Source organism: Anomaloglossus baeobatrachus, chromosome 9 (genome assembly GCF_048569485.1).
Source record: "Anomaloglossus baeobatrachus isolate aAnoBae1 chromosome 9, aAnoBae1.hap1, whole genome shotgun sequence".
NCBI classification, from domain to species: Eukaryota; Metazoa; Chordata; class Amphibia; order Anura; family Aromobatidae; genus Anomaloglossus; species Anomaloglossus baeobatrachus.
This window is the reverse complement of record NC_134361.1, coordinates 201,845,460-201,865,734: the sequence shown is the minus strand read 5'-3', so window position 1 is coordinate 201,865,734 and position 20,275 is coordinate 201,845,460. Positions and strand designations below refer to the sequence as shown.

Genomic DNA, 20,275 nt, shown 5'->3' with positions numbered 1-20,275 from the left:
GCTCACTTATGGAGCCTCAGTTAGCTCATTTTGCAGCTGTGATAGTGTGACACTGAAGCTATGGGAGGCAAACGTTGGTCATAAATCAGCTAAGAGGCATCCAGAACAAGACATAGGCAAGATTTATAGATCCTCCTTTAAGATTGTCAGAAGAAGCTCACTTATGGTGCCTCAGTTAGCTCATTCTGCAGCTGTGATAGTGTGACACTGAAGCTATAGGAGGCAATTCTTGGTCATAAATCAGCTAGGAGGCACCCAGAAAAAGACATACAAGATTTGCACATCTTCCTGTAAGACTGACATAACAAGCTCACTTATGGAGCCTCAGTTAGCTCATTTTGTAGCTATGATAGTGTGACACTGAAGCTATAGAAGGCAAATGTTGGTCATAAATCAGCTAAGTGGCGTCCAGAGAAAGACAGATACAAGATTTACACACCGTCCCTTAAGACTGTCAGAACGAGCTCACTTATGGAGCCTCAGTTAGCTCATTTTGCAGCTGTGATATTGTGACATTGAAGCAATAGAAGGCAAATGTTGGTTATGTATCAGCTAACAGGCATCCAGAAAAAAACAGATGCAAGATTTATAGATCCTCCTTTAAGACTGTCAGAACGAGGTCACTTAGGGAGCCTTAGTTAGCTCATTCTGCAGCTGTGATAGTGTGACACTGAAGCTATAGAAGGCAAATGTTGGTCATAATTGAGCTAAGAGACATCCAGAGAACATCATCCTTTAAGACTGTCAGAAGGAGAAAAAGATATACAAGATTTGCACATACTCCTGTAAGACTGACAGAACAAGCTCACTTATGGACCCTCAGTTAACTCATTCCGCAGCTGTGATAGTGTGACACTGAAGCTATAGAAGGCAAATGTTGGTGATAAATCAGTTAACAGGCGTCCAGAAAAAGACAGATGCGAGATATATAGCTCCTCCTTTAAGACTGACAGAACAAGCTCACTTATGGAACCTCAGTTAGCTCATTCTGCAGCTGTGATAGTGTGACACTGAAGCTATGGGAGGCAAACGTTGGTCATAAATCAGCTAAGAGGCATCCAAAAAAAAGACAGATGGAAAATTTAAAGATCTTATTTTAAGACTGTCAGAATGAGCTCACTTATGGAGCCTCAGTTAGCTCATTTTGCAGCTATGATAGTGTGACACTGAAGCTATAGGAGGCAAATCTTGGTCATAAATCAGCTAAGAGACATCCATAGAACATCCTCCTTTAAGACTGTCAGAAGGAGCTCACTTATGGAGCCTCAGTTAGCTCCTTTTGCAACTGTGATAGTGTGACACTGAAGCAATAGATGGCAAAGGTTGGTCATAAATCAGGTAAGAAGCGTCCAGAGAAAGACAGATACAAGATTTACACACCTTCCTTTAAGACTGTCAAAATGAGCTCACTTATGGAGCCTCAGTTAGCTCCTTTTTTGCAACTGTGATAGTATGACGTTGAAGCAATAGAAGGCTAATATTGGTCATAAATCAGCTAAGAGGCGTCCAGAAAAAGACAGATGCGAGATATATAGCTCCTCCTTTAAGAATGTCAGAAGGAGCTCACTTATGGAGTCTCAGTTAGCTCATTCTGTAGCCGACAGTACAGCACAGAGCCTATAGAAGGGAAATGGTGCAACACTGTTATAGAAACCTCAAATACATGCATTTAACTAGAAAAACATTAAATTGTCCCCAAAGGTGAACAACCCCTTTAACTTTCAATTCAGACCCTCCTGAGAAGACCCATTATATGTATATATTTACCATGGCAAAGCCAACATCTGCTTTTTTAAGAGCCGGGCCATCATTGGTGCCGTCTCCAGTCACTGCCACCACTTGACGTTGTTCCCCAATTGTGCTGTCAATTATCCCTAAAAGTGAGATACAAGAATTAATTCACAGATATTGATATTTGTCATATTGATCACATTGAGCACTACTATTATATTTCCCTGCAGTGCCTCCGCAGGACAACTGAGGTATTACATATTTCCCATTGAAATGAATCAGCTGTATAAATCCACCTATTTTAATAGCACAATTAGTTAATAATTGTAGTCCTGGTTACTACCACTAGATGTCACTGTGGTTATACTTTACCATAAATATGATCCTAAATAAAACAAAGTGGTGTGCGCAATAAATAATGGGAGTAATACTTTCTTTAAAATCTCTTTTAAACTTTTTTTTTGTAAGATGAAAAATAATGGGCTCACTGAATACCTTTTACCAACGTGTGTTTATCAGTCGGTGAAGACCGGGCAAGGACCCTTAGCTTTGGCCAGATTTTATCCAGGCGTTCCTGTTCTATCTGAGAAAATCAAACCATACGTAACAATAATTCATTAGATACATCCAACATTATTTACATATTATAATAGAGTATTCTTTAATTAAACAATAGTTGCAAAATAATATTAATTATCAATTATTTATATAATATTTTAAAAAAGGACATATCAATTTCTATAAATTTTTATTTTTTTGATACCTGGTGTAAATGCCGCTGTTCTCCTGAATTCGGCGATGTTTTTCTTTTCTTCCTGCGCCTCTCCATTCCTGAGATATGGTGCTTTATCTAGTTTTGTGGGCGTGGCCATCAACTGTTTCCTGTTAGGGTTGTCACCAGAACCACGCCCACTGAGCTGAAAAGACTAGATTTACATACAGGAAAGAAGGGGCCGTATCTCAGGAACGCAGAGGCGCAGGAACAAAATAAAAACAGCGCCGGATTCAGGAGAACAGCGGCTTTTACACCACGTAAAAAGATAAGATATTTACGGCAAGTGACAGACCCCCTTTAATTATTATTTCTATAATCCAAAACATCCGTCTGTATGTATATACATTTTCCTAAGTACTCCCTGACTTTATTATAGCTAAAAATCTCTCTCTATATATATATTATATATATATATATATATATATATATAATATATATATATATATATATATATATAATATATATATGTATATATATATAGATATATATATTTTATATATATATATAAATTTTAATAAACTATACTATGGTCCTCTAGTATATAGGAGAAATGTGGAGTTACCCTTTAAAGTGACAAAACACAAACCTCCCCCTTCTCGTTCCTGATTCGTCTGTTGAACTCCTTCCCTTCCAGACATAGGAAGTCCTCCCCTGGTTGTATGATGCCACACTTTGCAGCAATGGCACGTGCAGTGTTGATGTTATCCCCAGTGACCATACGAACTGTGATTCCGGCACGTTGGCATTTACGGATTGCTTCAGGGACCTGTAAGTTAATACCCAGGTCAAAATTATGAAGGCGATCCTATTCTGGGTTATTCAGGAGCCCTCATCCCATTGTAGTCATATCCAATTTACAATTTTATTCTTGCACCACTCACTTTTTCTTTTTCCTGAAGTTTTATGCTGTCATGTGATGTTTTCTGACAATCAAAAACAAGTCTGTGTAGCATGGAGAGGCAGTGTATTGTATAGCATGCAGAACTTCCTGTGATCACTTCTGTGCATGTTTGTTGTTAGGGATGGTTAGTTGGTATCTTGTCTGCACTTCTGTCACTATCGAACACCTGTCCAGAGGGTCTGGAGACCCGCAACCCAGCCTATTCTCAGACACAATGTCTACAGCCCGCCAATACACTCATGACTACCAAGTGTATACCTACTAGTCCAACACCCGGCCTATTCTCAGGCACAATGTCTACAGCCCACTAATACACCCCTAACTCAGAAGTGTACGCCTACTAGTCCAACACCTGGCCTGTGCTCAGACACAATATCTACAGCCCGCCAATACACCCATGACTAACAAGTGTACGCCTACTAGTCCAACACCCGGCCTATTCTCAGGCACAATGTCTACAGTCCGCCAATACACCCATGACTAACAAGTGTACGCCTACTAGTCCAACACCTGGCCTATTCTCAGGCACAATATCTACAGCCCGCCAATACACCCATGACTAACAAGTGTATGCCTACTAGTCCAACACCCGGCCTATTCTCAGTCACAATATCTACAGCCCGCCAATACACCCATGACTAACAAGTGTATGCCTACTAGTCCAACACCTGGCCTATTCTCAGTCACAATATCTACAGCCCGCCAATACACCCATGACTAACAAGTGTATGCCTACTAGTCCAACACCCGGCCTATTCTCAGTCACAATATCTACAGCCCGCCAATACACCCATGACTAACAAGTGTATGCCTACTAGTCCAACACCTGGCCTATTCTCAGTCACAATATCTACAGCCCGCCAATACACCCATGACTAACAACTCTACGCCTACTAGTCCAACACCTGGCCTATTCTCAGACACAATATCTACAGCCCGCCAATACACCCATGACTAACAACTCTACGCCTACTAGTCCAACACCCGGCCTATTCTCAGTCACAATATCTACAGCCCGCCAATACACCCATGACTACCAAGTGTATGCCTACTAGTCCAACACCCGGCCTATTCTCAGGCACAATATCTACAGCCCGCCAATACACCCATGACTACCAAGTGTACGCCTACTAGTCCAACACCCGGCCTATTCTCAGGCACAATATCTACAGCCCGCCAATACACCCATGACTACCAAGTGTATGCCTACTAGTCCAACACCCGGCCTATTCTCAGGCACAATATCTACACAATATCATGCCCCAATGCACTTCCAGGCTAATTTACATGTGTCATCAAAGCTTGATTTCTCAGCGTTGGCACATCGGATTATTATGAGATAGGTATCATTTTTATTATTGCACTACGACCCATACGGCCGTGCTACCATACCGTCCCTTGAAAGTGAAGCACTCACCTCGGGCCTCACGGGATCTTCTATTCCCACCACAGCGATACAAGTCAGGTCTCCTACTATCTCATTCTCATTTTCCCACTCCGGTTCTGGCACTCCTTGAAAATCCCGGTAGGCCACACATATGGTACGAAGTCCATCACAGGCCATGGGCTCAATGACTTTTTTAACCATCTCATCCCGGTCACGAGGCCGAAAAGTACGGAGATCGCCAGCGCCATTTAGCATATTGGAACACCTGGCGATGTAAAAGGGTTAGGTTAATTAGGGTAAATGTAAGAACACTCATGCTGAGGTGCTACATTACCCAGCTGCTATTTCCACCAAGTAATTTTAGAGGTTCTAGGGTGTGCCATCTTCATTGGCCAGGGTATTTACAGTCATATGAAAAAGATTGGGCACCCCTAATAATGTTAACCTTTTTTCTTTATAACAATTTGGGTTTTTGCAGCAGCTCTTTCAGTTTCATATATCTAATAACTGATGGACTGAGTAATATTTCTGGATTGAAATGAGGTTTATTGTGCTAACAGAAAATGTGCAATCCGCATTTAAACAAAATTTGACCAGTGCAAAAGTATGGGCACCTCAACATAAAAGTAACATTAATATTTTGTAGATCCTCCTTTTGCAAAAATAACAGCCTCTAGTTGCTTCCTGTAGCTTTTAATGAGTTCCTGGATCCTGGATGAAGGTAGATTTGACCATTCTTGTTTACAAAACAATTCCAGTTCAGTTAAGTTTGATGGTCGCCGAGCATGGACCGCACGCTTCAAATCATCCCACAGATTTTCAATGATATTCAGGTCTGGGGACTAGGATGGCCTTTCCAGAACATTGTAATTGTTCCTCTGCATGAATGCCTGAGTAGATTTGGAGCAGTGTTTTGGATCATTGTCTTGCTGAAATATCCATCCCCTGCGTAACTTCAACTTTGTCACTGATTCTTGCACATTATTGTCAAGAATCTGCTGATACTGAGTAGAATCCATGCGACCCTCAACTTTAACAAGATTCCCGGTGCCGGCATTGGCCACACAGCCCCAAAGCATGATGGAACCTCCACCAAATGTTACTGTGGGTAGCAAGTGCTTTTCTTGGAATGCCGTGTTTTTTTGCCTCCATGCATAACGCCTTTTTGTATGACCAAACAACTCAATCTTTGTTTCATCAGTCCACAGGACCTTCCTCCAAAATGTAACTGGCTTGTCCAAATGTGCTTTTGCATACCTCAGGCGACTCTGTTTGTGGCGTGCTTGCAGAAACGGCTTCTTTCGCATCACTCTCCCATACAGCTTCTCCTTGTGCAACGTGCGCTGTATTGTTGACCGACGCACATTGACACCATCTGCAGCAAGATGATGCTGCAGGTTTTTGGAGGTGGTCTGTGGATTGTCCTTGACTGTTCTCACCATTCTTCTTCTTTGCCTTTCTGATATTTTTCTTTGTCTGCCACTTCTGGGCTTAACAAGAACTGTACCTGTGTTCTTCCATTTCCTTACTATGTTCCTCACAGTGGAAACTGACAGTTTAAATCTCTGAGACAACTTTTTGTACTTTCCCCTGAACAACTATGTTGAATAATCTTTGTTTTCAGATCATTTGGGAGTTGTTTTGAGGAGCCCATGATGCCACTCTTCATAGGAGATTCAAATAGGAGAACAACTTGCAAGTGGCCACCTTAAATACCTTTTCTCATGATTGGATACACCTGCCTATGAAGTTCAAAGCTCAATGAGGTTACAAAACCAATTTAGTGCTTTAGTAAGTCAGTAAAAAGTAGTTAAGAGTGTTCAAATCAAGAAATTGATAAGGGTGCCCATACTTTTGCACTGGTCAAATTTTGATAAAATGCGGATTGCACATTTTCTGTTAGTACAATAAACCTCATTTCAATCCAGAAATATTACTGAGTCCATCAGTTATTAGATATATGAAACTGAAATAGCAAAAACCCAAATTGTTATAAAGAAAAGAGGTTAACATTAATAGGGGTGCCCAAACTTTTTCATATGACTGTAAATACAAGGCTAGGGCAGCAAGATGAATATTTATCCTGGATGAAGGCAAGCTGAGCTAAAGCTGATGTAAAATCAGTGGTGATCTATAAGTGCTGACTCCATATATGGTCCAGACCAGATAAGGGTTTCTTGACCCACATGGAACAGTTTCATATATGCCTATGATGCTCTTAAGATTCAGGAGACCCTTATCCAGTCAAGACATTGTGGTCTTTCCACAGATTGTGACTGTCGGGATGAGTTAACCTGGCCTAAAGGGGTTTTCTGGTTTCGGAACACCCCTTTAACCTGGCCTAAAGGGGTTTTCTGGTTTCGGAACACCCCTGTCCCCCACATGTAGTTTGTTTAAAACCTTTAGAGAGGTTACAAACTGCATCTCTCAGACTGGAGGCCAATATAGAAGCATTCAGAGCTGTGTAATGCTTCACTTCTCCTGCGGAGCTGCTGCAGGGGAATTGAGCACTTGCTGTTGAGCCTCTTCTACAAATTACATTCAGAGTTAGACCCTAAAGAAGACCTCAGGTGGTCTCAGGTTCAGATAATTACAATATGTCCCATACAGACAGAAGATTTTTCTCTTTTTCAGGAGTTTGAAACAAAGAGGATTTCTGAGATTCGAAAAAGGATTTGCTTTATTCCAGGAACAGCTCCAGGCTGGTACCTGGTGTAAAAGCCGCTGTTCTCCTGAATCCGGCGATGTTTTTCTTTTGTTCCCTCGCCTCTCTGTTCCTGAGATATGGCCTCCTCTGTCCTGTACATAAATCTAGTGTTGTTATCTAAGTGGGAGTGTTCTTCAGGAGAACACCCACATGGAAGTGTTGAGGACCATACCCCCTTGAAAAAAAGACAAGGCCATATATCACAAGGAGAGAGGTACAGGAGCAAAAGAAAAATATCCCCGGATTCAGGAGAACAGTGGCTTTTACATCACATAAATCCCTGTACATAAATCTAATGTTGTTATCCAAGTGGGAGTGTTTGTCAAGAGAACACCCACATGAAAGAATTGAGCACAACCCCTTGAAAAAAAAAAGAGAGGGCCATATCTCAGGCATGGAGAGGCGCAAGGACAAAAGAAAAGCATTGCCGGATTCAAGAGAACAGCAGCATTTATGCCACATAAATCTCCGTACATAAATCTAGTGTTGTTAGTTAAGTGGGAGTGTTCTTCAAGAGAACACCCACATGAAAGAATTGAGGAGCACAACCCCTTGAAAATAAAAGAGAGGGCCATATCTCAGGCATGGAGAGGCGCAAGGACAAAAGAAAAACATTGCCGGATTCATGAGAACAGAGGCATTTACATCACATAAATCCCTGTACATAAATCTAGTGTTGTTTATCCAAGTGGGAGTGTTCTTCAAGAGAACACCCACATGAAAGAGTTGAGGATCACACCCTCTTGAAAAAAAGAGAGGGCCATATCTCAGGAAGGGGGAGGAGCAGGAACAAAAGAAAAATATCCCCGGATTCAGGAGAACAGTGGCTTTTACATCACATAAATCCCTGTACATAAATCTAGTGTTGTTATCCAAGTGGGAGTGTTTGTCAAGAGAACACCCACATGAAAGAATTGAGCACAACCCCTTGAAAAAAAAAAGAGAGGGCCATATCTCAGGCATGGAGAGGCGCAAGGACAAAAGAAAAACATTGCCGGATTCAGGAGAACAGCAGCATTTATGCCACATAAATCTCTGTACATAAATCTAGTGTTGTTAGTTAAGTGGGAGTGTTCATTAAGAGAACACCCACATGAAAGAATTGAGGAGCACAACCCCTTGAAAATAAAAGAGAGGGCCATATCTCAGGCATGGAAAGGCGCAAGGACAAAAGAAAAACATTGCCGGATTCATGAGAACAGCGGCATTTACATCACATAAATCCCTGTACATAAATCTAGTGTTGTTTATCCAAGTGGGAGTGTTCTTCAAGAGAACACCCACATGAAAGAGTTGAGGATCACACCCTCTTGAAAAAAGAGAGGGCCATATCTCAGGAAGGGGGAGGAGCAGGAACAAAAGAAAAATATCCCCGGATTCAGGAGAACAGTGGCTTTTACATCACATAAATCCCTGTACATAAATCTAGTGTTGTTATCCAAGTGGGAGTGTTTGTCAAGAGAACACCCACATGATGAAAGAATTGAGCACAACCCCTTGAAAAAAAAAAAGAGAGGGCCATATCTCAGGCATGGAGAGGCGCAAGGACAAAAGAAAAGCATTGCCGGATTCAGGAGAACAGCAGCATTTATGCCACATAAATCCCTGTACATAAATCTAGTGTTGTTAGTTAAGTGGGAGTGTTCTTCAAGAGAACACCCACATGAAAGAGTTGAGGATCACACCCTCTTGAAAAAAGAGAGGGCCATATCTCAGGAAGGGAGAGGAGCAGGAACAAAAGAAAAATATCCCCAGATTCAGGAAAACAACGGCATTTACACCACATAAATCCCTATACATAAATCTAGTGTTATTCAAGTGGGAGTGTTCTTCAAGAGAACACGCACATGGAAGCGTTGAAGACCACACCCACTAGAAAAAAAGAGGGCCATATCTCAGGAACGGAGAGGTGCAGAAACAAAAGAAAAACATCTCCGGATTCAGGAGAACAGCAGCATTTACACCACATAAATTCTTGTACATAAATCCAGTATTGTTATTCAAGTGGGAGTGACCTTCAAGAGAACACCCACATGGAAGATTTGAGGACCACAGCCCCTTGAAAAAAAGAGGGCCATATCTTAGAAAGGGAGAGGTGCAGGAACAAAAGAAAAATATCTCCAAATTCAGGAGAACAGTGGCTTTTATATCACATAAATCCCTGTACATAAATCTAGTGTTGTTATCCAAATGGGAGTATTCTTCAAGAGGACACCCACATGGAAGAGTTGAGGACCACACCCTCTTGAAATAATGAGAGGGCCATATCTAAGGAAGGAGAGGTGCATGAACAAAAGAAAAATCTCTACGGATTCAGGAGAACAGCGGCTTTTACACCACATAAATTCCTGTATATAGATCTAGTCTTGTTATCAAATGGGAGTGTTTTTCAAGAGAACACCCACATGGAAGAGTTGAAGACCACACCCACTAGAAAAAAAGAGGGCCATATCTCAGGACCGGAGAGGCGCAGAAACAAAAGAAAAACATCTCCGGATTCATGAGAACAGTGGCATAAATCCCTGTACATAAATCCAGTGTTGTTTTTCAAGTGGGAGTGTTCTTCAGGAGAACACCCACATGGAAGTGTTGAGGACCACACCCCCTTGAAAAAAAGAGAAGGCCATATATCACACAGAGAGAGGCGCAGGAACAAAAGAAAAATATCTCCGGATTCAGGGGAACAGTGGCATTTACATCACATAAATCCCTGTACATAAATCTAGTGTTGTTATCCAAGTGGGAGTGTTCTTCAAGAGGACACCCACATGGAAGACTTGAGGACCACACCCTCTTGAATAAAAGAGAGGGCCATATCTCAGGAATGGAGAAGTGCAGGAACAAAAGAAAAACATCACCGGATTCAGGAGAACAGCGACATTTACACCACATAAATCCCTGTACATAAATCTAGTGCTGTTATCAAGTAGGAGTTTTTTCAAGAGAACACCCACATGGAAGAGTTGAGGACCACACCCTCTTGAAAAAAAGAGAGGGCCATATCTAAGGAAGGAGGGGTGCAGGAACAAAAGAAAAATCTCTACGGATTCAGGAGAACAGCGTCATTTACGCCACATAAATCCCTCTACAGAAATCTAGTGTTGTTATCCAAGTGGGAGTGTTCTTCAAGAGAACACCCACATGAAAGAGTTGAGGATCACACCCTCTTGAAAAAAGAGGGGGCCATATATCAGGAAGGGAGGGGCACAGGAACAAAAGAAAAACATCCCTGGATTCAGGAAAACAATGGCATTTACACCACATAAATCCCTGTACATAAATCTAGTGTTATCCAAGTGGGAGTGTTCTTCAAGAGAACACCCATATGAAAGACTTGAGGACCACACCCCCTTGAAAAAAAGCAGAGGGCCATATCTCAGGAAGGGAGAGGCGCAGGAACAAAAGAAAAACATTGCCGGATTCAGGAGAACAGCAGCATTTACTTCAGGTAGTCCAGATTTCTAAACATAGACACACTTTATATCTGATATGTCCTTTGTTCTGCATTTACTATGTAGTGGGGACATGTATCCCGGCCAGTAGGTGCCTATACAGTAGAGTCTATTAAATAAATGGCAAATTATTGTGCTCAAAGCTTAACTACCACCAGATCATGTTCATTCCTTGGCCGTTGACTGAGATTCTTATGACCGGCATCTGTTGTGTAGTATCACAAACTAATCCCGTCCATATTAATGCCTGTTATCGCCTGATCTGCCTTAGTCCGCAGAAGATTTCGCCTATTAATGCAGATCAGTGTTCACAATGCGTTGAGGCGGATGTTTCTTGCTCGGCATTGTGACACATTGTACAGCTCGCGTGCCCCGCTGTCTTTAATTAAGCCTTCTCCATGGTTTCCAGAAGTAGGAAACGTAACCATCCGGGTGTGCCGGAGCAAAGTGTAAGAAATGGAACTTAGCTTACTAAGGATCGGATGTAAGGAACATATGGTCTGTGACTGACTACGATAATCCACTGGCACGTCTGCGATTTCCTACTGTCCAATCCTCGGAGCTGAAGAAACTTTAATTATGTAAGCCACATACCGCATGTATAATGTCCCACCACTCGCTATGAAGACCCATAGGACGGAACGTCGGAGACGTCTCAAGCAGCGTCACTATTTCTAGGACTGCGCCGGCCCCAGTTTGCCTGAGCCATTGGGCGACATAGTTTTTTGCTTTCGATTTTTCCTCTTCGCTTTTTAAGAGCTACGTATAATATATATTTTTTATATATATTTTTAGTGCTGTTGTTTTGATTATTGTTACCATTTTGGTCTCCATACGACTTTGTGATTTCTTGTTATTCCATTTTGTGGAAAGTGAAGTAGCCATAAGACAGCAATTCTGTGTCACGATGATTTTGGGATATCGTGGGACCGGGGCTCCTAAGATTTTCCTTAAGCTAGGGGAGCCCTATGTTATTCCTGATCTCAGGGATACTCCTGATGGTGGAGAGGCCTGAGCCTCCTTCCTGGCCCTGCTCCTGACCAGTCCTACTCTGAGATATGGGACAGGAGGGTTACTAGGCTGTCCTCCCTCAACCTAGGGGGGCCCTATGCTATCCCTAGTCTCAGGGAGGTGGAGAGGCCTGAGTCACCTTCCTGGCCCTGCTCCTGACCAGTTCTGATCTGAAGGATGGGACAGAAGGGATCTTAGGCTATTCCTCAACTTAGGGTGGCCCTATTCCATCCCTAGTCTCAGGGATACTCCTGATGGTGGAGAGGCCTGAGTCTCTTTCCTGGCCCTGCTCCTGACAAGTTCTGCTCTGATGGATAGGACAGGAGGGTTCCTAGGCTGTCTTTCAACCTAAGGAGGCCTTATGCTATCCCTAGTCTCAGGGATACTCCTAATGTGGAGAGGCCTGAGTTTCCTTCCTGGCCCTGCTCCTGACCAGTCCTGATCTAAAGGATGGGACAGGAGGATTCCTAGGCTGTCCCTCAAGCTAGGAGGGCTCTATGCTATCCCTAGTCTCAGGGATACACCTGATGGTGGAGAGGCCTGAGTCTCCTTTCTGGCCCTGCTCCTGACCAGTTCTGCTCTGATGCATGGAACAGGAGGATTCCTAGGCTGTCTTTCAACCTAGGGAGGCCCTATGCTATCCCTAGTCTCAGGGATACTCTTGATGGTGGAGAGGCCTTAGTCTCCTTTCTGGCCCTGCTCCTGACCAGTCCTGATCTGAAGGATGGGACAGGAGGGTTCCTAGGCTGTGCCTCAAGCTAGGAGGGTCCTATGCTATCCCTAGTCTCAGGGATACTCTTGATGGTGGAGAGGCCTGAGTCTCCTTCTTGGCCCTGCTCCTGACCAGTCCTGATCTGAGGGATGGGACAGGAGGGTTCCTAGGCTGTTCCTCAACCTAGGGGAGCCCTATGCTATCCCTAGTCTCAGGAAAACTCCTGATGTGGAGAGGCTTGAGTCTCCTCCATGGCCCTGCTCCTGACCAGTTCTGATCTGAAGGATGGGGCAGAAGGGATCTTAGGCTATTCCTCAACTTAGGGTTGCCCTATTCCATCCCTAGTCTCAGGGATACTCCTGATGGTGGAGAGGCCTGAGTCTCCTTCCTGGCCCTGCTCCTGACCTGTTCTGCTCTGATGGACAGGAGGGTTCCTAGGCTATCTTTCAACCTAGGGAGGCCTTATGCTATCCCTAGTCTCAGGGATACTCCTAATGTGGAGAGGCCTGAGTTTCCTTCCTGGCCCTGCTCCTGACCAGTCCTGTTTTGAGGGATGGGACAAGAGGGTTCCTAGGTTATCCCTCAACCTAAGGGGGCCCTATTCTATCCCTAGTCTCAGGGATACACCTGATAGTGGAGAGGCTTGAGTCTCCTTCCTGTCTTGGCCCTGCTTCTGACCAGTCCTTATCTGAGGGATGGGACAGGAGTGTGATGAAACCCACAGATAAAGACAGACAAGGATAAACCAAAACTCTGTCACACAGCACACACACATAAAGCTAAAGTCAATATGAGATTCAGGAGGAAAACAAGAGCAGGAAGGAAGCAACAAAACAACAAGGGACAACTCCACAACCATACCATGGAAAGAGCACAACTTCCATCAGTAAGTTAACAAATTGCCTTTGGGAAATGTCTGGCTAATCTTGAAATCAATGAAGATAAAGGGCCCCCAGAATCTGATTTTAGCCACTTATGCGGGTGGATACTCACTTCTTCAGGATGATCTCGGAGGCTCCCTTGCTGTACAGTCTGAATCCTCCATTAGGCAGGCACACGACGGTGCTCATAGACTTACGAACAGAGTTGAAGGTGTAGACTTTATAGAGCGTCTCCTCAGGAATCTGGTCTCGCACCAGCTGGTAGTCCCGTTGCATATCCAGAACAAACCCAAGCAGGGCGCACTCAGTTTTATTGCCTACTTGCTGGGGAAGCGCTCCATCTTTTTCTGGAGGCTTGAAAAAAGAAAAAAGACATAACAATGAAAATGTATTGCCACCATAGTCCAAATCCGGAACATAGAGATGAAACGCACAATTTAGGAAAACGTTCTTCCGGAAACGGTGCTACACCCGCCCATTGGTGATGTGTGACCGAGCTGCAATACCAAACACATCCTGTGGACAGGAGTGGCGCATTTTTTGGAAGAAAGCAGTCATTTTTTTTATTGCTGGAAAGTGTTAACAGATCCAGTATTAATATAGCTTGACATACTGTGTAGACTGAAATTGTCAGTAAGCCTGATATTTCCGATATATAGACCATTTTCCATATTTCCTTTTAAACCATACACTTTAGATAGCTAATGGGGATGGGATGGGATCAGTAGAAAGATCCCTGGTGGTCTACGGCAGTGATGGAATTATTGATAACATCCCTGGTGGTCCAGGGTAGTGTTAGGATTGCCAATAACATTCCTGGTGGTCTATGGGAGTGATAGGATTGCCAATAAGATTCCTGGTGGTCCAGGGGAGGGATAGGATTGACAATAACATCCCTGGTGTGCTGTGGACTGATAGGATGGCCAATAACATTCCTGGTGTGCTGTGGACTGATAGGATGGACAATAACATTCCTGGTGGTCCAGGGGAGTGATAGGATTGACAATAACATCCCTGATGGGCAAGGGGAGTGATAGGCTTGACAATAACATTCCTGGTGGGCCATGGGAGTGATAGGATTGCCAATAACATTACTGGTGGGCAAGGGGAGCGATAGGATTGACAATAACATCCCTGGTGTGCTGTGGACTTATAGGATTGACATAACATCCATGGTGGGCCAGGGAAGTTATAGGGTTGACAATAACATCACTGGGGGCAACAGGAATGGTAGGTTTGACAATAACATTCCTGGTGGGTAAGGAGAGGGGTAAACTTGACAATAACATCCCTGATGCGCAAGGGGGGTTACATGGTTGACAATAACATCACTGGGGGGCAAGAGGAATGGTAGGTTTGACAATAACATTACTGGGGATCCATGGGAGTGATAAGATGGACAATAATATCCCTGGTGGGCCAGGGGAATGATAGGATTGACAAAAACATCCCTGTGGTCCAGCGTAGTGATAAGATTGACAATAACATTACTAGTGCAATACGGAGGTGATAGGATTGACAATAATATTCCTGGCAGGCCAAGCTAGTGATAGGACTGGCAAAAACATCTCAGGTGGTCCAGGGGAGCGATTGGATTGACAATAATATTCCTGGTGGTCCAGGGGAGTGATAGGATTGACAATAACATTTATGGTGGTCCAGGGTAATAAGATTGACACTAACATCACTAGTGGGCCAGTGGAGTGATAAGATTCACAATAACATCCCTGGTGGTCCAGGGGAGTGAGGAGGTGAGGAACTTACTAGTATCTTGGTGGTGTAGGCACAATTAATGGCAATGGCATTGACGAGCAGGTCTAAGGTTTTGGAATTGAGGCTGCTGGGATCTGGCTTCTCTTTATGATGGACGTCTCCAATGTAAGATTGCACAACTGTCATACGATTGGTTGTCAGAGTTCCGGTCTTGTCGGAGCAGATGGCGGTGGCGTTGCCCATGGTCTCACAAGCATCCAAGTGTCGCACAAGGTTGTTGTCCTTCATCATTTTCTACAACGCAAAAACATCTGTCTGAATACTGCTCGGATCTTAAGGAGGCTTGGAACAAACTTAAAGGGGTTACTTTGCATAAAGTCTTAATTAAAAATCTCCTTCAGAACCGTCTAGCTACTATGGGGAACTTGCACCTGTCCTTTACTCTTTGCCAGCATACATTCCACAGTTTAGCAAGCAGTAGGGGACCATTGGAAAGGAAATGTACCTGCAGAGTCAGACTACACATGGGGTTTTGTTTTGTAGACTGTTTAGTGCAGAGATCCATAGGTCTGCATAGGAACTGTATACGCAATACATAAGATGACTAAACTATGTACAAAGATGACTCCTTTTTTAGTTTAGATGCATTGGAACAATAAAAATTGCTATAAGGGTAGACTTAGCATTGGAAAAATAAAAATGAGCTATAAGGGTAGACTTAGCATTGGAAAAATAAAAATGAGCTATAAGGGTAGACTTAGCATTGGAACAATAAAAATGAGCTATAAGGGTAGACTTAGCATTGGAAGAATAAAAAATGAGCTATAAGGGTAGACTTAGCATTGGAACAATAAAAATGAGCTATAAGGGCAGACTTAGCATTGGAACAATAAAAATGAGCTATAAGGGCAGACTTAGCATTGGAACAATAAAAATGAGCTATAAGGGCAGACTTAGCATTGGAACAATAAAAATGAGATATAAGGGTAGACTTGGCATTGGAACAATAAAAAATAGCTATAAGGGTAGACTTAGCATTGGAACAATAAAAATGAGCTATAAGGGTAGACTTAGCATTGGAAGAATAAAAAATGAGCTATAAAGGTAGACTTATCATTGGAACAATAAAAATGAGCTATAAGAGTAGACTTAGCATTGGAACAATAAAAATGAGCTTTAAGGGTAGACTTAGCATTGGAACAATAAAAATTGCTATAAGGGTAGACTTAGCATTGGAACAATAAAAATGAGCTATAAGGGTAGACTTAGCATTGGAAAAATAAAAATGAGCTATAAGGGTAGACTTAGCATTGGAACAATAAAAATGAGCTATAAGGGTAGACTTAGCATTGGAACAATAAAAATGAGCTATAAGGGTAGACTTAGCATTGGAAGAATAAAAAATGAGCTATAAGGGTAGACTTAGCATTGGAACAATAAAAATGAGCTATAAGAGTAGACTTAGCATTGGAACAATAAAAATGAGCTATAAGGGTAGACTTAGCATTGGAACAATAAAAATGAGCTATAAGGGTAGACTTAGCATTGGAACAATAAAAATGAGCTACAGGGTAGACTTAGCATTGGAACAATAAAAATGAGCTATAAGGGCAGACTTAGCATTGGAACAATAAAAATGAGCTATAAGGGTAGACTTAGCATTGGAACAATAAAAATGAGCTATAAGGGTAGACTTAGCATTGGAACAATAAAAATGAGCTATAAGGGTAGACTTAGCATTGGAACAATAAAAATTGCTATAAGGGTAGACTTAGCATTGGAACAATAAAAATGAGCTATAAGGGTAGACTTAGCATTGGAACAATAAAAATGAGCTATAAGGGTAGACTTAGCATTGGAACAATAAAAATTGCTATAAGGGTAGACTTAGCATTGGAACAATAAAAATTGCTATAAGGGTAGACTTAGCATTGGAACAATAAAAATTGCTATAAGGGTAGACTTAGCATTGGAACAATAAAAATTGCTATAAGGGTAGACTTAGCATTGGAACAATAAAAATTGTTATAAAGGTAGACTTAGCATTGGAACAATAAAAATTGCTATAAGGGTAGACTTAGCATTGGAACAATAAAAATTGCTATAAGGGTAGACTTAGCATTGGAACAATAAAAATAAGCTATAAGGGTAGACTTAGCATTGGAACAATAAAAATGAGCTATAAGGGTAGACTTAGCATTGGAACAATAAAAATTGCTATAAGGGCAGACTTAGCATTGGAACAATAAAAATGAGGTATAAGGGTAGACTTAGCATTGGAACAATAAAAATGAGCTATAAGGGTAGACTTAGCATTGGAACAATAAAAATTGCTATAAGGGCAGACTTAGCATTGGAACAATAAAAATGAGGTATAAGGGTAGACTTAGCATTGGAACAATAAAAATGAGCTATAAGGGTAGATTTAGCATTGGAACAATAAAAATGAGCTATAAGGGTAGACTTAGCATTGGAACAATAAAAATAAGCTATAAGGGCAGACTTAGCATTGGAACAATAAAAATGAGCTATAAGGGTAGACTTAGCATTGGAACAATAAAAATAGCTATAATGGTAGCCTTAGCATTGGAAAAATAAAAATGAGCTATAAGGGTAGACTTAGCATTGGAACAATAAAAATGAGCTATAAGGGTAGACTTAGCATTGGAACAACAAAAATAAGCTATAAGGGCAGACTTAGCATTGGAACAATAGAAATTAGCTATAAGGGTAGACTTAGCATTGGAACAATAAAAAATAGCTATAAGGGTAGACTTAGCATTGGAACAATAAAAATTGCTATAAGGGTAGACTTAGCATTGGAACAATAAAAATTGCTATAAGGGCAGACTTAGCATTGGAACAATAAAAATGAGGTATAAGGGTAGACTTAGCATTGGAACAATAAAAATGAGCTATAAGGGTAGACTTAGCATTGGAACAATAAAAATTGCTATAAGGGCAGACTTAGCATTGGAACAATAAAAATGAGGTATAAGGGTAGACTTAGCATTGGAACAATAAAAATGAGCTATAAGGGTAGACTTAGCATTGGAACAATAAAAATGAGCTATAAGGGTAGACTTAGCATTGGAACAATAAAAATTGCTATAAGGGTAGACTTAGCATTGGAACAATAAAAATGAGGTATAAGGGTAGACTTAGCATTGGAACAATAAAAATGAGCTATAAGGGTAGACTTAGCATTGGAACAATAAAAATGAGCTATAAGGGTAGACTTAGCATTGGAACAATAAAAATTGCTATAAGGGTAGACTTAGCATTGGAACAATAAAAATGAGGTATAAGGGTAGACTTAGCATTGGAACAATAAAAATGAGCTATAAGGGTAGACTTAGCATTGGAACAATAAAAATTGCTATAAGGGCAGACTTAGCATTGGAACAATAAAAATGAGGTATAAGGGTAGACTTAGCATTGGAACAATAAAAATGAGCTATAAGGGTAGACTTAGCATTGGAACAATAAAAATTGCTATAAGGGTAGACTTAGCATTGGAACAATAAAAATTGCTATAAGGGTAGACTTAGCATTGGAACAATAAAAATTGCTATAAGGGTAGACTTAGCATTGGAACAATAAAAATTGCTATAAGGGTAGACTTAGCATTGGAACAATAAAAATTGCTATAAGGGTAGACTTAGCATTGGAACAATAAAAATTGCTATAAGGGTAGACTTAGCATTGGAAAAATAAAAATTGCTATAAGGGTAGACTTAGAATTGGAACAATAAAAATGAGCTATAAGGGTAGACTTAGCATTGGGACAATAAATATCAGCTATAACGGTAGATTTAGATGAAGAACAATAACAAATAGATATAATGGTAGACTTAGCATTGCAACACTAAAAGTTAGCTATAAGGGCAGACTTAGCAGTGGAATAATAAGAATTAGCTATAACGCTAGACTTGGCAGTGGAATAATACAAATTAACTGTAAGGGTAGGCTTAGTATTGGAACAATAAAAATGAGCTATAAGGGTAGATTTAGCAATGGAACAGTAAAAATTAGATATACAGTAAGTGTAGACTTAGCAGAGGAACAATAAAAATAATCTATAAGGGTAGACTTAATTATGGAAGAATACAAATTAGCTACAAGGGTAGACTTAGCGTGGAAATAATAACAATTAGCTATAAGGGTAGACTTAGCACTGGAACAATACAAATTAACTAAGGGTAGACTTAGCATTGGAACAATAAAAAATGGCTAAAAGGGTAGATTTAGCAGTAGAACAATAAGAATTAGCTATAAGCGTAGACAGCATTGGAATGATAAAAATAGCTATAAGGGTAGGCTTAGCAGTAGAACAATACAAATTTACTGTAAGGGTAGACTTAACATTGAAACAATAACAATTTGTAATAAGGGTAGGCTTAGTATTGGAACAGTAAAAAATAGCAATAAGGGTAGACTTAACATTGGAACAATAAAATTTAAGTATAAGGGTAGACTTAGCGTTAACTGCATATCACTGTATATCTGGCACTATATATATATATATATATATATATATATATATACATGCTACTGTATATGTAAGTACCTTGCAACATGTCTTGACATCTCTTTGATGAGATGTGTAAAGTTTCCCGGTCACTGCTTACCTTGACAGAATAGGCTAGAGAGATGGTCACGGCTAGGGGCAGGCCTTCTGGCACAGCCACCACTAGGACAGTAACTCCAATGATGAAGAATTTGACAAAGTATTGCACGTAGACAGGGGTACACTCCGCTAGCCACACTTTTCCCTCCACCACAAAGGTCTCAATCACAAAGTAGAGCACCAAGATGATAACCGTAATCGCCGACATCACCAGACCTGGTGGAGGAGGTGGGGGGGAGGGGGGTGTTAAGGGGACAGGAGAAAGGCAAGGAGCATAAGGAAAGAAAGGGAGGAGGTAAGTCAGAGAGGACAACAGACCTGGTTAATAAGGGGCAGAGAGACAGAATATGGCAGCACACTCAGTTCTGTTGCAAG

At 41.4% G+C, this 20,275-nt stretch overlaps 1 protein-coding gene across 5 annotated transcripts in view; it reads right to left on the bottom strand.

Annotated features, from left to right (window-relative positions):
• The window catches only part of ATP2B3 (ATPase plasma membrane Ca2+ transporting 3), a 375,958-nt gene that overhangs the window by 61,799 nt on the left and 293,884 nt on the right, over window positions 1-20,275 (bottom strand). For all 5 annotated transcript variants that reach the window (XM_075324261.1, XM_075324258.1, XM_075324259.1 and 2 more), the window contains 7 exons: window positions 19,902-20,116; window positions 15,322-15,564; window positions 13,670-13,911; window positions 4,825-5,059; window positions 3,093-3,272; window positions 2,227-2,314; window positions 1,768-1,874 (listed from right to left, as the gene is read on the bottom strand). In XM_075324261.1, coding sequence (XP_075180376.1) covers window positions 1,768-1,874; window positions 2,227-2,314; window positions 3,093-3,272; window positions 4,825-5,059; window positions 13,670-13,911; window positions 15,322-15,564; window positions 19,902-20,116 — 1,310 coding nt within the window. The remainder of the gene's footprint in view (window positions 1-1,767; window positions 1,875-2,226; window positions 2,315-3,092; window positions 3,273-4,824; window positions 5,060-13,669; window positions 13,912-15,321; window positions 15,565-19,901; window positions 20,117-20,275) is intronic.